This window comes from Myotis davidii, unplaced genomic scaffold (assembly GCF_000327345.1).
Source record: "Myotis davidii unplaced genomic scaffold, ASM32734v1 scaffold204, whole genome shotgun sequence".
Classification (NCBI taxonomy): Eukaryota; Metazoa; Chordata; class Mammalia; order Chiroptera; family Vespertilionidae; genus Myotis; species Myotis davidii.
In genome coordinates, this window is record NW_006299715.1 from 6,912,916 (window position 1) to 6,927,823 (window position 14,908).

The 14,908-nt window shown below is 39.2% G+C and overlaps 1 protein-coding gene across 3 annotated transcripts in view; it reads right to left on the reverse strand.

The window, feature by feature from the left end:
- KCNIP4 (potassium voltage-gated channel interacting protein 4) overlaps window positions 1-14,908 on the reverse strand; it is a 460,104-nt gene that overhangs the window by 12,029 nt on the left and 433,167 nt on the right. For all 3 annotated transcript variants that reach the window (XM_006775861.2, XM_006775858.2, XM_006775863.2), the window contains exon 4: window positions 7,575-7,645. In XM_006775861.2, coding sequence (XP_006775924.1) covers window positions 7,575-7,645 — 71 coding nt within the window. The remainder of the gene's footprint in view (window positions 1-7,574; window positions 7,646-14,908) is intronic.

The window sequence follows — 14,908 nt, forward strand, 5'->3', positions numbered from 1 at the left end:
TGCATTTGGATTTGCCAGAAATAGTCCTGTTTACAGATGGAAAACAATGTTAAATAACCTGCCAAAGGTTCAAAAGGTTAACTTAGCTAGGTACAGGCAGACTTAATAGGGAGAGTTAGACATGTGTTTGCTATATTTCTTTTTTTATGCTTGCTTACATAGTTTCATAAACTCCTTTAAGGTTGTTAATTTTCTCTGGTGTGACCTCCCTTTGTTTGGGGTTGAACTTCCACAGTAATGGAGCTACTCTTTAAAGTCTTTGAGAGATACAATTTGGGGCACTACCTAAAGTTTCCATTTGTGTGAAATGAATAAAAGGCATCAGAGTGTCTAAAAAATAATAAGAAGTATATTTTCCAAGATTTGTAGCTTGATTTTATCATGTAAAAGAGATAATGTACTTATCTTGATTGATATGCAATACTGTCTATTGGGATAATTTAGTGTCTTGATAAATAATTGTAGCCCTAATTCAATTAAATTAAAAGAGAGTTCTTTGGTTTGATTTCACTGGAGGCCATTAAAAATTAATGAGTTTTTAAACTAAATCATAAATATAAATGATAATAAATCTATCTATCTACATAAAAGCCTAAGCAGCCATTGCAACCGAACAGATGACCAAACAGGCTGCGTGGGGTGACCCGGCCAGCAGGGGGTTTAGTGAGGGGCAACCAAATGACAGAGCAGCGGGCTGTGTGGGGAGACCAGGCTGGCAGGGAGGTTAGTGAGGGGCAACCAAACAACTGAGCAGCAGGCTGCATGGGGTGACCAGTCCGCATCAGGCCTAAACTGGCAGTCAGACATCCCTCAAGGGGTCCTGGATTGGAGAGGGTGCAAGCTGGGCTGAGGGGACCCCCCACCCCCATGCATGAACTTCATGCACTGAGCCTCTAGTATATATATAAAAGCCTAAGTGACCAAACAACAGGAATGACTAGAATGTGGAATGACCAGAATGACCAGTCGACCAGTCGCTATGATATGCACTGACCACCAGGGGACAGATGCTTAATGCAGTAGCTGCCCCCTGGTGGTAAGTGTGCTCCCACAGCCAACCTCCCTCAGCCTCTCTCTCCTACCCCCCGCCGGCCAACCTCCCGTGGTCCCTCCCCCTTGATCTCTGGCCAGGCCAAGGGACCCCTCCCATGCATGAATTCATGCACTAGGACTCTAGTCCTATATAATAAAGAGGTGATATGCAAATTGACCATCACTCCAACACATAAGATGGTCGCCCACATATGGTCAAAATTGGCCGCCCCATGTGGACACAAGATGGCTGGCAGGGGAGGGCAGTTATGGGTGACCAGGCCAGCAGGGGAGAGTTAAAACTTAATCATAGCCCTAGTAACTGCAGGGCAGACTGGGATTATGGCCTAGTCATGTGATCACAAAGTGGAGTACATGGACATTGGTGATCAGCAGCAGTCTCTGCCACATTTATCATTTGTCATATTTTTGCTGCACAAAGCTCACACATCTGCAGCATGCTGCAGACCCTGCTGGAGACATTAAACACAGAGAGCATGTGCGCACTTCACCTTTCTGAATCTGCAAGACTGAATGTCAAAACTCAGGTGGCCCTGGGGATCTCAGATCAGGCTGGAGGGCCATGTACATCTCACAGGCAGGAGGCACAGTTACTAAGAGGTGCATTCTGGGGCCAGACTGCCTGAGTTTGATTCTTGGTTCTCCTACTTACTAGCCGTGTGACCTTGAGCAGGTTGCTCACCCTCTCTGTGATTCATTTGCTAAAAAGGAGATGATAATAGTACCTATGAAGATTACTAAGTTAGTATATGTAATTCCCTCAGCACAAGGCCTGCCTCATAATGACTGCTGAAGAAGGGTCAGTTAGTACTATTGTGTGTAGCTATTATTATTGTTTGTTATTTTTTTAAAAATATATTTTATTGATTTTTTACAGAGAGGAAGGGAGAGAGATAGAGAGTTAGAAACATCGATTAGAGAGAAACATCCATCAGCTGCCTCCTGCACATCTCCTACTGGGGATGTACCCGCAACCCAGGTACATGCCCTTGACTGGAATCAAACCTGGGACCTTTCAGTCCACAAGCCGACGCTCTATCCACTGAGCCAAACTGGTTTTGGCTGTTTGTTATTTTTAAACACGTAGTATAGTAACTGGCATACAATAAATGCTTGTTATATAATCAGATGCAGAACTACCTTCCATAGCACCACAGACAGAGCAATCCCCTGGCTTTTGCTTGAATACATTCAGTGATACGAGACTGCTGTTTACTAAGATCACCCATCTTATTATTCACTGGCTTTGTTAGAAAAATCCCCCAGGTAATAAGTGCTGTGTTTAATGTCTAAAAATATTGAGCACGTATTTGGTGCCAAGCCCTTGACGGACATTCTTACTCGTTCATCCTTACATGCTCCTGTGAAGTAGCTGTGCCTGCTGACGGTTTACAGACCTGAATACTGAGGCCCAGAGGGCTCACACACTCAGCCCAGGGTCTCCTGGCCACTTGGGAGCAGAGTGGAGTTTCAATCCAGTCATATCTGGATCCAGGCCCCTCCTGTTTCATTCACTCTGCCTTCAGGCTTTGAGGAAATGAAGCAGAAAAGCCCATTTCCCTTCACTGGGGAGTCAGAATGGTCTCTGCTGCACCTCTCAGGATGCTATTGCTACTGAAAATATGTTCATTGCCTAATCACGCTCGTTTTCTAGAGACCTTCCAGGTAGCTAATCAATTTAGAAAAAGAACTACAAGAGCCTAGTTCTAAATTTGATTTTAATATAGCATTTATCAATTCAGCCATTCGTTTGCCTTCAAAAGAAAGACATTTACCAGCATGCTTATAGTATATAGCCATTACAACTAATTTTCCAAGTTACAATCAACATTCATCATAATTACCGGCATTTTGCATAAATATTACATCAGCAGTGCTATGCATGGGCCCGTATCATTAACACCAGACTAAATTTACATATGAAATTAGATACAATGTGCTATACGTAATTGATGTTTCATTTCTGACACAGAAGTAATTTCAAGTAAATGAAACTGCTCGTAGTTTGTGCCTTACTCATTCTCTGCAAACTAGCTCTGAACGACTTCGTTAGGTGAACTGGAAGCGTTGCCTTCCATAGTAGAGCGACACTAAGGCTGTGCTGGAACTCATCTTGTAGGTTAAGTGCAGTAAATGCTAATGCACACGTTATCATGGGGTGATTGTAAGCTATCATCAGTGGGGCCCTGGTGCCTATGCCACCTCACGTGTCTCCTCTGTTCCCTCCCCCCTCGCTCCCCATACCTGCCGCTGCCACATTCGAGATAAAGCCCATTGCCCTGGCCTTGATGCCTGCAGTCTTCTTAGTCCACACCTCCTACTGAGCCAACACCAGCTTCTACTCTTCTCTTGTCCCTGGTATGTCTTGGTTAAGGTATGTAAGGGGACATGAAGTTCCTGGCCCAGATTCTTCATTTCACCAGCATTCAATCTGCATGAGACCCTCGTACCTGTGAGCAGACACTTGGTTGTCCTGGTGCCTCTGCCCCTGCGGCCACTGACTGAGTGACATCTCAGAGGGGTGTGCCTTTCTCCTTTCACCCTGACCTCACAAAGCTCCCGCTTCCAGGCAGCTGGCAGTGAATGAATGAACTTCACTTCCCAAACATGACAGGTTGTATTGAAATATAACTCTACTAAGTTTCATGTCTCCTGATCTTGTCTCCTCCTTTTCATCTCCGGTGACCCCAATTGTAGTTCGGGCTTGTATCAGCTCCTGTCTGGACTCAGAAGAAATAGTTGCTAGAGCAGTCCCCCCATATCCACAACTTCTGCTTCCTTTGGGTTCAGTTACCCATGGTTGACCACAGTCCAAAATTATTAAATAAAAATTTCCAGAAATAAACTGTTTTTTAATTTCATAAAAAATTAATTAAATACATTTCATAAACAAAATTAAATACAAATAACTTAATGTACATAATTTGAAAAGGGATTTCCTTGTAAAATTGTCAGGCTGGTGAATATAGCCATCTGTTATATTTCATTTCTTTGTCTCCCCCATTTTTTGAGCCTTAGAAGGCAGAATTTTGACTTTATCAGCTTTGTATTTCAAAGGCATACCAGAGTTATAGACCCATAGCAGATACCCTAAAGGTTAGTTAAATCGTTTGTCTTCTGGGATTGTTGTCATGTAATTTGGGAAATGTACTTTTCTTGTACAAACAGATATATAATATTAGACAGCAAACTAAATCTGTGTTGTAATTTGCACTTCTTTTAAAAGATAAGGATAGTTTTGTGACAATAAAATGATGGGAAGAATAAATTCTTGGGCTTTTTCTTCAGTGTGTGTGTGCTTAAAAATTATCAAGAAGTACTAGGGGGGGGGAAGTTTATAGCAATAAATGCCAACATGAAAAAGGAAGACATATCTCAAATAAATAATGTAACTGTACACTTAGTGAGGTAGCAAAAGGATAAACTAAGCTTAAAATTAGCAGAAGAAAGAAAATAAAGATCAGAGCAAAATAAATGAAATAGACAATAGAAAAAATCAATGAAACTGATTTTTATTTTATAATTTGAAAAGATAGACAAAATTGACAAACCCTTAGCTAGACTAAGAGAAAAAAAAGATTAAAGACTTGCCCGGTCAGTGTGGCTCAATGGTTGAGCATTGGCCCATGAATCAAGAGGTCACCAGTTTAATTCCAGGTCAGGGCATATTCTGGAATTGTGGGCTCCATCCCCAGTAGGGGGCATGCAGGAGGCAGCTGATGGATGTTTCTCTCTCATCGATGTTTCTACCTCTCTATCCCTCTCCCTTTCTCTCTCTCTGAGATCAATAAAAACATATTTAAAAACAAGATAGAATACTCAAATAAATAAATAAATCAGAAATTAAAGAGGAGGCATTACAACTAATGCTGCAGAAATAAAAAGAATTATAAGGGACTACTAAAAACAACTCTATGCCAACAGACTAAAGAACTTAGAAAAATTAGGTACATTTCTAGAGACATACAATCTACCAAGGCTAAATTATGTAAGAAAAAAGGAAGTCTGCACAGACCTATAACTGGGAGATTGAATCAGTAATCCAAAACCCCCAATAAAGAAAAGCCCAGGATCAGATGGCTGCACTGGTGATTTCTGCCAAACATTTAAAGAATTAATCAACCTCTTTCAAAAAATTGATGAGTAAGGAATACTTCCAAATTCATTTATGAGGCCAGCATTGCCCTGACACTAAAGCCAGACAAAGACATCACAAGAAAAGAAGACACAGGCCAATATGCCTGAAAATATAGATGCAAAATCCTCAACCAAATATGAGCAAGTCAAACAATAGCACATTCAAAGGACCATGTACCAGGACCAAGTATGATTAATCCCTGGGATGGAAGGATGGTTCAACATATGACAATTAATAGATGTAACATACCACGTTAACAGAGTAAAGGATAAAAACCACATGATCATGCCAATAGTCGCAGAAAAAGCCTTTGACAAAGTTCCACACACATCCATGATAAAAACTCACCACAAACTAGGAATAGAAGGAAATTATCTCAACATAATAAAGACCATATATAAAAAGCCTACAGCTAACATCATGCTGAATGATAACAAACTGAAAGCTTTCCTTCTGAGATTAGGAGGAAGACAAGGATAGCCACGCTTGCCACTTCTTTACAACATAGTGCTGGAAGTCCTAGCCAGAGACATTAGTGAGGAAAAAGAAATCGGATGACATGATCTTATATGCAGAAAATCATAGAGTCTACTGAAGAACTGCTAGAACTAGTAAACAAATTCAGTGAAGCTGCAAACAAAATCAACACACAAAAAGCAGTTGAGTTTCTGTAACAATGAACTATCCAAAAGGAAATTACAATAGCACCAAAAATAGAATAAAATACTTGGATATAAATGTAACTAAGGAGATGAAAGATTTGTATATCAAACACTACAAAACACTGATGAAAGAAATTGAAGAAGACACAAACAAATGGAGAGTTAATGGACTAAAAGGTTTAATATTGGTAAAATGTCCATACTATCTAAAGTTATCTGAAGATTAATGCAATGCCTATCAAAATTCTAATGGTATTTTTTATAAAACACCATTCTACAATTCAAATGGAGCCACAAAAGACCAGAAACATCCAAGTAAATCCTGAATAAGAGAACAAAGTTGGAGGCATCACACTTCCTGATTTTAAAATATATTACAAAGCTATAGTAATGAAAACAGTATGGCACTGGCATAAAGACAGACACATAGATCAATGGAACAGAATAGAGTGCAGAAATAGACCCTTGCATATACAGTCAACTGACCTTTGACAAGGCTGCCAACAATACACAATGGGGAAAGGAAAAGGATAGTTTCTTTAACAAATCATGTTAGAAAAAATGGATACACACACCCAAAATAATAAAATTGGATCCTGACTTTATACTATGCACAATTATTATTTAAAATAGATTAAGACCTGAAACCATAAAATTCTAAGAAGTAAAGTTGGGGGAATACTTTATGACATTGGTCTTGGCAATGATTTTATGGATAGGACACCAAAAGCACACGCGACAACAAAAAATAAATAAATTGAATTATATCAAACTAAAAAGGCTTCTATAGAGCAAAGGGCACAACAAAGTGAAAAGGGATCCTATAGAATAGGAGAAAATATTTATAAACCATATATCTGATAAGGGGTTATCTCCAAAATATATAAGAAACTCCTATAACTCAATTTTAAAAATAAGCTGAGGACTTGAACACTTAATTCTCTGAAGCATATATACAAATGGCCAACAGGTATATTAAAAATATCCAGCATCACTAATCACCAGTGAAATTCAGATAAAAACCACAATAATATATCATCTCACATGTGTCAGGATGAAAAAACTGAAAGGTGATGTGTTGAGGAGGACATGGAGGATTTGGAAAATTTGCACACTGTTAATAGGAATGCAAAATGGTGTAGCCACTATGGAAAATAGTATGAAGGTTCTTCAAAATAATTAAAAATAGAACTGCCATATGATTCAGCAGTCCCACTTCTGAATATTTATCCGAAAGAATTGCAACCAGGATCTCTACAGGCATAAAAAGTTTCAGTCAAGCAAGATCACTAAGCTCTGGAAATCTGCTGGACCACATTGTACTCATAGTCAACTGTAATGTATACACTTAAATATTTGTTTAGAGGGTAGATCTCATGTTGAACATTCTTACCATAATAATAAAAAAAGAATAAAAGGAGGTGGGTGAGTGGGAAGCAATCAACCAAAGAACTTGTATGCATATATTCATAACCCATGGACACAGGCAACAGGGTAGTGGAGGCCTGGGTAGGGGGGAGGAGTGGGTCATAAGGGGCCAACGTGAGAACAAAGGGGAATATGTAATATTATCAACAATTGATAAAAAGATGAAAAAATCCACGGAATAAAAGGCTCAAGACAAAAAATTAAAAATCAAGTTCAAAATTTACAACTAAAAAGATTAAATCCCTTTCAGTGTCTGAAGTCAAGTCACAATAAAGAAAAAGTCTAAGACTTACCTCAAAACTCACAGCTCCATTGTGGTCTGTGTCAAACGCATTGAACAGAAAATGTGCATACGTTGTAGAGTCTGAAATGTTGAAAAGGGAATATTAAGTCAGCGTTTCAATATCCTACGTAAAGACTTGTATAACATGCCAAAGTTCTAGTCCAAGTCAGGAACATCAGTTACCCATCTCCTTTCAGTAGAGGATTGCAATTTGAGATTCACAGGAGTGAGCTACCTACATAGAGGCCATGGAGGGCAGACACCTCTGTAACTTTCTGGCTAGAAATGATCTGAACACTTGGGTGTCTTGGATGACATTACTGGCTCCGGGAGGAGTCATTAGTTCCATAGGTGGGTGGGAGGATTAAGTGAGACCCATCTGGAAATAGCTTAGTGCTTGGCAGGAGTAATCTCTAGAAGTAAAAGAATAAAAATACTACAAATGAGACACAGACGAATTGCTATTATTAGTGTCGTTCCTCAATTTTATAATTTAGTTAAGATATTGAGACTCAGAGAAGTTGAGAAACTTGCCCAAAGTCACACAGTCAATAAGGAATAGAGTGGCACATAACTTGGATCTTTCTCACTAAAAATCCAGGCTAGCCCATAGCCAGTAAATTTGAGCCAGCAGTGACTTGGCAAGTGTCTGTCCCCTTGTTGGGGGTTGTGTGGCCTTAAAAGTTCCTGGTGGCAAGCAGGGTTCTGGGTGGGATTTGGGGTTCTGAATCAGTTTTGGGAGGCTCTCTGTCCCCAATGTCTTATCATGCTGCCTAATGACACTAAAGTACTCTGAAGTCCACCCCTTCCCCTTCATAGTTTTTTTTTCCCCCCTGTAACCCTTCCTTCCTCTTCTGTTTCTCCTTTGTCTCCCTAATCTCTGAGCTTTGTGCTTTTCTATTTTAAAAGTACATACTTTTTCTTACTGTTTTCTTTTCTTAGTGCACAGGTTTCATTTTTAAGTGCTTGTGTGCTTGACTCTTGATCAAATCTACTTGATTATTTTAAATGTTTCATCTCATGGGTTTTAGCCTTTTACCTTAACCTTTTTTTTATATTAACAAAACTTGTAACCTTTTAGCTCATTGGCTCTAGCCTTTATCTTCCGTTAAAAATCCATTTCTGCTTTAGAACTTTTAACCTTTATTTTTATTGGGATTTTAACAAAACTTCTATTCACCTTTTACTTTATGAATTGCTTTTCAAAGGTTGTCAAAAACACTAAGTCGTAGTAGCTGGAATAGGTAATTGTCCTCCCCAAATAAGGGAGGTTAGAGGTCATGCAAACTTCCTTCCCTGCTCTCAAGTGCCTGTGGCCACTTATGGATTATTGTTCCTGAATGCTTTACCCCAGTGGTTAACGATATTGAAGGCCATATACTTCATGAGGTAGACTGTACATTCAGTTTCTCAGAATGAAGGTAGAATTTTCTGTCATCTCTGAGCTTTAAATATGATATAAGGAATTGCTTATTTTTAAACGTATGAATTATTAACACTGTTGTCAATGAACTAAACAGCTACTACAATTGGGTCTGAATAATATATAAAGACACCATATGTAGAGTGGATGTCCATCAGGTATGGGTGGGTTGCAGGAAGAAATCTTTGAATATGGGACCAGGGGTTAATTGCAACCAACTCAGTGCAATTGTTGGGACGCTCTGGCACAGAGTTATCGAGAATTGGCAGCCTATTTTATTCGCAAAGTTGTTTTGCTCTCAACAGTACTCTTACACAGAGTTCTGGGATGATTTAGTGCCCTATGGAGATATCAGATGACAAGTCGTATATTTTCAAGGAGAAAAAAGAGATTTTTGCATATTTTATAATGAGCTTTATTGAGCAGGTCTCTTGTTACCCTATTTATACAACCAGAGGGAATGCTTTTACCTTAGCAAGTGGAATTCACCATGAATAATGGTTCAGAACAAACAGTGCTGAGAATTTTTTAAATTTAACAAACATGGACATAAATAATTACCATTCTTCTCAAATGCTCTAGCTTTAAAGTTTGACATGTGGGACATACACTCTAAAGGTCTGCCCTACCATGGTACAGAGGACTTCTTGTTCTTCTAAATGTACCTTTGCAATTCTCTGGGAAGTGAAGCAGTTTAACAGCCTAGGCACTCTGTGCAGAGAGCAGTTGTTAATAGCGTAGTCAAGTCAGACTGCCTGAACTTGAATCTCAGCTCAAACAAACAGTAACTGTGTGACCTTGGACAAGTTGTTTCATCTCTCTGTGACTCACTTTCCGGTAAAACTGTAACAATACTTCATAGAGTCATTACGAAAAGATTAGATGAAATACTATATGCAAAGTACTTAGAACAGTCCTAGGTATATATTAAATGTTCAATAAATATTAGGTATTCTTCTTTCATAGACAAGACACTTTTATTTCAGCTACCTTAAAGGCATGTGATCAATTATTTTTACAAATATAATATATTTTCACCTGAAAAGCTTCCTATTTTTTTGTAAACTCTGTTGTATGTTTAAGTGACTGGCGTTCTAATTGGATAGAACCTCATGCTCGATGGACTAGTAGATTTGTGTCTGGAAAGGCATCGACGATTCAGGTGGACTTTGGATGGCTGGCTGGCCTTTGGAGACACTGCAAGCTTCTAAAGAAGGGGAGTTATGCTACTTGCTTTGACTGGGCAAGAGGAAGGAGCTGAGGCACTGAAGGACCTGGCTGGGCATAGAGGTGGGTGAAGAAAAGGAAAACTGTCCAAAAAAGTCCTATGGTCTGGCTCCATCTGACTGCATTCTTCTTGGAAAGTAGTAAATATTTGCCAAAAGGATGAATAAGTAGAATCTTAAATTCTAGATTTCAATACAGTTCAAGGCTCAAAAGATATTGGTACTCTCTGTTCTCCCCATATCACCTGATAGTTCACATTTCCTTACATATAACATAACAGCTACTGAATTCGACATGCCAAAATTGCCTCAGTTATTTATAAATTTTACTTGGGAAGTTGAAATCTTACAGGTGGGGGAAACTGTATGGGTTCTTAGGATAGAAGGGGATCTTGGATATCACTTAACTATGTATGTATGTTTAACAAAGGTGAACAATAAGTGCAGGTGCTTTCAGTGGCTTAGCTAAGGTCATCCTGTTAGTTAATGGTAGAGTCAGTAATAAAATCAAGACATCTCCATACCAACTCTTAGAAATAAAGATTATTGGAGCAGAAAGAAAACCGAGGATACTTTGTTCTACATTTTATAGATATTACACAAATGTTGTCCCCCATTTCACAGAGAAACAACCTGAGGCCCAGAGAAATAAACCACCTTGGGTAACACACCTTGGTCTTGGTATAGTCTAGCCACAAACTCAGGACTCTTGACTTAGTCCAGTGACCTTAACCCAATTATTTCCAGACCACAATGATGATACATACCAATTAGCCCTTTCATTGATACACATTCATTTCAGAATATTAGATTTATCATATTTTAGATCTGAGTGTTGAAACCAATCTAGTTTATTTCTTTCTTCCCACCACAAATCCCTACTCCCTACCTGAACTGAAGCACAATGTATGGAATCGACTTTTCAATATAGAGCATTTGAATATAGAGTTCATGGCATCATTGCTATGTTAAGGCAGGTTCATATACATAAATAGTAGTTTCTGTTCAACAAGCCCTTTATAAATCACTCTGAAAATTCTTACAAATAACATCCTAGATATTCAGTGATGGAGTTACTTGAAAAATTAAAAGAAAAATCTTTATGTCCATCAAACCCATCTAAGTGCCTCAAGTGCCTTAAATACAGTGGCTGATCGATAAATGTTTGTTGACTTAGAATTTTTTTTAACTGTAGCTCATTCATTCATTCCTTCAATAGCTGTTTATTGGCTGCCCAGTACAGTCAAAGTAAGTGCAAAATTCTTACAATGTAAGCAGGAGTAGCTCAGGAAATGGAAATTTTTATGATCTTTAAAAATGCTTAGTAAGCTAAGAGCATCCATTCTAAAGCTTCCACTGTATGTGAAGTTGAAAAAGTAATGATCTAGGTAAAGGCATCAATATACAACGTCCACTCGACTTGTTTTATAGCAGGCAGACTTTATCCCTTGCAAATAAGAAGCTTCTGTTGAATCTAGCTGTGCTGACATCCAGAACACCAAACGAGCTGTGCGCGGTAAACCACCTCGCTAAGCAACAGAGAAAACGAAGAGCCTGACACAATACAAATTGCAGGAGGTGCCGTAGATGAGACAAGGCATCTTCCTGGTGGAAATGGTGAGACATTGTGATTGATGGAGCCATCATTGTTACTGCTCATAATGAGACACACCTGTTGCTTTCAGATCAGCAACTTAAGTAAATGGATTCACCCGAGAGTGAAGATGGCCCTAGTATGAATTTTCCTGCCACTGGAGATGCTGTTCTTCCTTAGGCCTTTTTCCCTTTTGTAGGAGTGCTGCAAGATCCCATTTGCATGCATGATAGTAATTTTTTAAATGGCAAGTCATTATTCTTGAAAATATTTCATTTCCTTTATTTATGCCTGGTACTTTTAGATTCATGCATTCAATTAGCATGAATAATCAAAGAATTTTTAAGAGTACAATAGTAGTTTTTCTCCAAATCCCTTTGGATTTTGTAACAAGAATCCTTTGCAAAGAATTCTGCTTAAGTGAATTTTCTTTAATACCAAAATGTTATTTTTCAAGTGAAGATTAATTTTTAATGTGGAACTGTATCTAATTTGTATCATGTAACAACTTTCATTGGAGATAATAAAAAGTAAAGATTTCCGTTTGTGCTAGGTGCTTTGATATTATGGCAGACACTTAAATATATAGTAAGCATGATTTTTCTTTAAAAATTCCATGGCTTTTAATAATCTAGAACTACAAGAGTTAATCAAATAAGATTCCAAATTCTTTATTAATGCTGACACTGGACCCATTACAATCTGGCAGTGGTCTCCATAACGAATCAGTACCTGTCTGTGGGCCCCTTAGTAATGAGATGGGGAGTGTAGTTGTCTCACACAGCATATCTAAATCCTATAATAATAGGCCACACTGTTTTTTCTTAGAATTGAATTCTAATTAACTTCTCTTAAAAGGCCATCTTAAATGAAAATTTCTATTTTGACAATCCATGTACGAAATCACTTTCAACCCACTGAAATTGCTAACACCCACTGTATTGAAATCCAGAAGAGAATCTAATTTTTGTAGAAAATAATTAATATTTAGGTGCTGTAAACTTTCAAAATGCCTATTATAGCAATGGCTCCATTGTATTGCTATAGCCACCAGGCGAGGTGATGTCGCTCAGTCATTCACCCGTTCACTCATGTAGGCGGGGAGTGCTTATGCAGTTCTGTTACCCGTCAGCAGTTCTGTTACCCGTCAGCCACTGTTCCACAACCTGGGGGTACAACAGTGAACAAAACAGACAAAACCCTCTGCTCCCCTGGAGGTGACAGTCCAGTGGGGAAAGAGACAATAAACCATAATAAAAAGAGGTTAAATAGTATATACCATTAGGTGCTCTTGAGTGCTAAAAGCATAAAGCAGGGAATGGGGAAGGGGGATGTTTAAGGGGTTGCAGTTTAAGGGAGGGTGGCATTTCAATAAAAACAAAGTTGGCGAGGCACTGAATGGATAGTTGAGAGAAGAGAGTTCCAGGCAGAAGAAACAGTAAGTTCAAAGGCCCCAGGAGCAGCAATATGATGGCCACGTTGGGGGAATGAAGGTTAAGGAGGCCAGTGTAACTGAAACTTAGTGAGTCCACAGGGAGAATGGTGAAGGATGAGTCAGAGAGGGAGCAGGAGACTAGTGAGCTCAACCTGTAGGTCCTATGTCCGTTGTGGCCTCTGCTCTGATGGGACAAAGATAGAGCAGAGTGGTGACATGATCTGGCAGGATCACTCAGTTTGTGTTGAGAATTGACTATGATAGGTAAGCAGGGAGGACAGTCAGAATCAGGGAGATAACTTTAGAGACTATTGAGTTATTTTGGCATGGGATGATAGGGAATTCCTTTCAGTGAACAGCAGTAAAAAAAAGTTATTGAAGAGGAAATGGATGGACCTCTCTGACCTTAGTTTCTGCATTTATTAAAAAGGGAGAATCATTTCTAGGGTTGTTGGAAGGTGAAGGGTAATGCATGACAGGGTCCGACACATGCCAGATGCCTGATAAATGGTGCTTATATCAGCCCAGATTCAATTTGTCTGGATGGCCTCATTTTCATATCCCCCCTTTCCTTCAGCTGCTCGAATTGTCCTACCTTGTGCTCCCACAATAGTATTTTTTTAGCTCTCTATCCTCACACACTTAATTTTGACATGGCCCACCTACTACAGTAGACTAGAACATTCTTTGGGGGCAGGTACCACATCCCATTACTCTTACACTACCAGCACCTAACACATGAGCTGGGCATCCTGGTGGGCGATTGAAGGACAAACAGAAATGTCTAGCGGCCTTCATTCATCTCTAACACATATGCATTATATTTTGCACTCCTGCTTTCTTTCCAATTAAAATAATATCTAGCGTGGTATTCATTTTTCTGATGGGGGATGGTGGTCATAGTAGAGTTACCTAAAAATAGAAAAACAGCAGAAAGGACCCTAGGCGAGGCTCCAAAGAAATCTAGTTTCTAACCCAGATCTGCCACTTAATGGATGTGTGGCCCCCAGCAAGCCATTTAATTTCTCTAAGCCCCAGATTTCACATCTGTAAATTGAGGATAATTACATTTGTCCTAATTTTGAGAGTTGGGAGAATCAAATGACACTGAAAATGCATGGGAGGGCTTGGAGGCATGGGACCAGGCTGTCATAGTCAGAAAGTGCTGTGCAAAGGTGCCCATGGGGGAGAAAAAGGGGATATCTGTAATAATTTCAACAATAAATTTAAAAAATAACAACAACAAAAGTACTGTGCATTTGAGAGCCACAGTACTAGGCACCAATGATACCACTTGTGCTAAACTAAAGACCAAGCTCATGGATAGTTGCTAATTTGTAAGTAGTTTACTTTTAGGATCTAGTGAAACTCATGTATCCTTGCATGCTGTATATTAATTCTTCTACATCATGATTAAAAATGTAGTTATACCCTGAAAGATGAACCAAATCGGAGATTGCAAGCATAAGGAGTCAGCAAGGGATTAGGATACAAGATCAACACCCAAAGAAAAGTGACCTCACCAAATGGCCATGTAAGTCCATGCCTGCTTCACTCCCCCTCACAGGAAGAACAATGAACAATTACTCATGAGCAAACACCACAGAGAAAGTTCTAGAACATGGGGTTGAGGCTGAAGCTCAGCCTGCCCCACACAGAGCAAGAA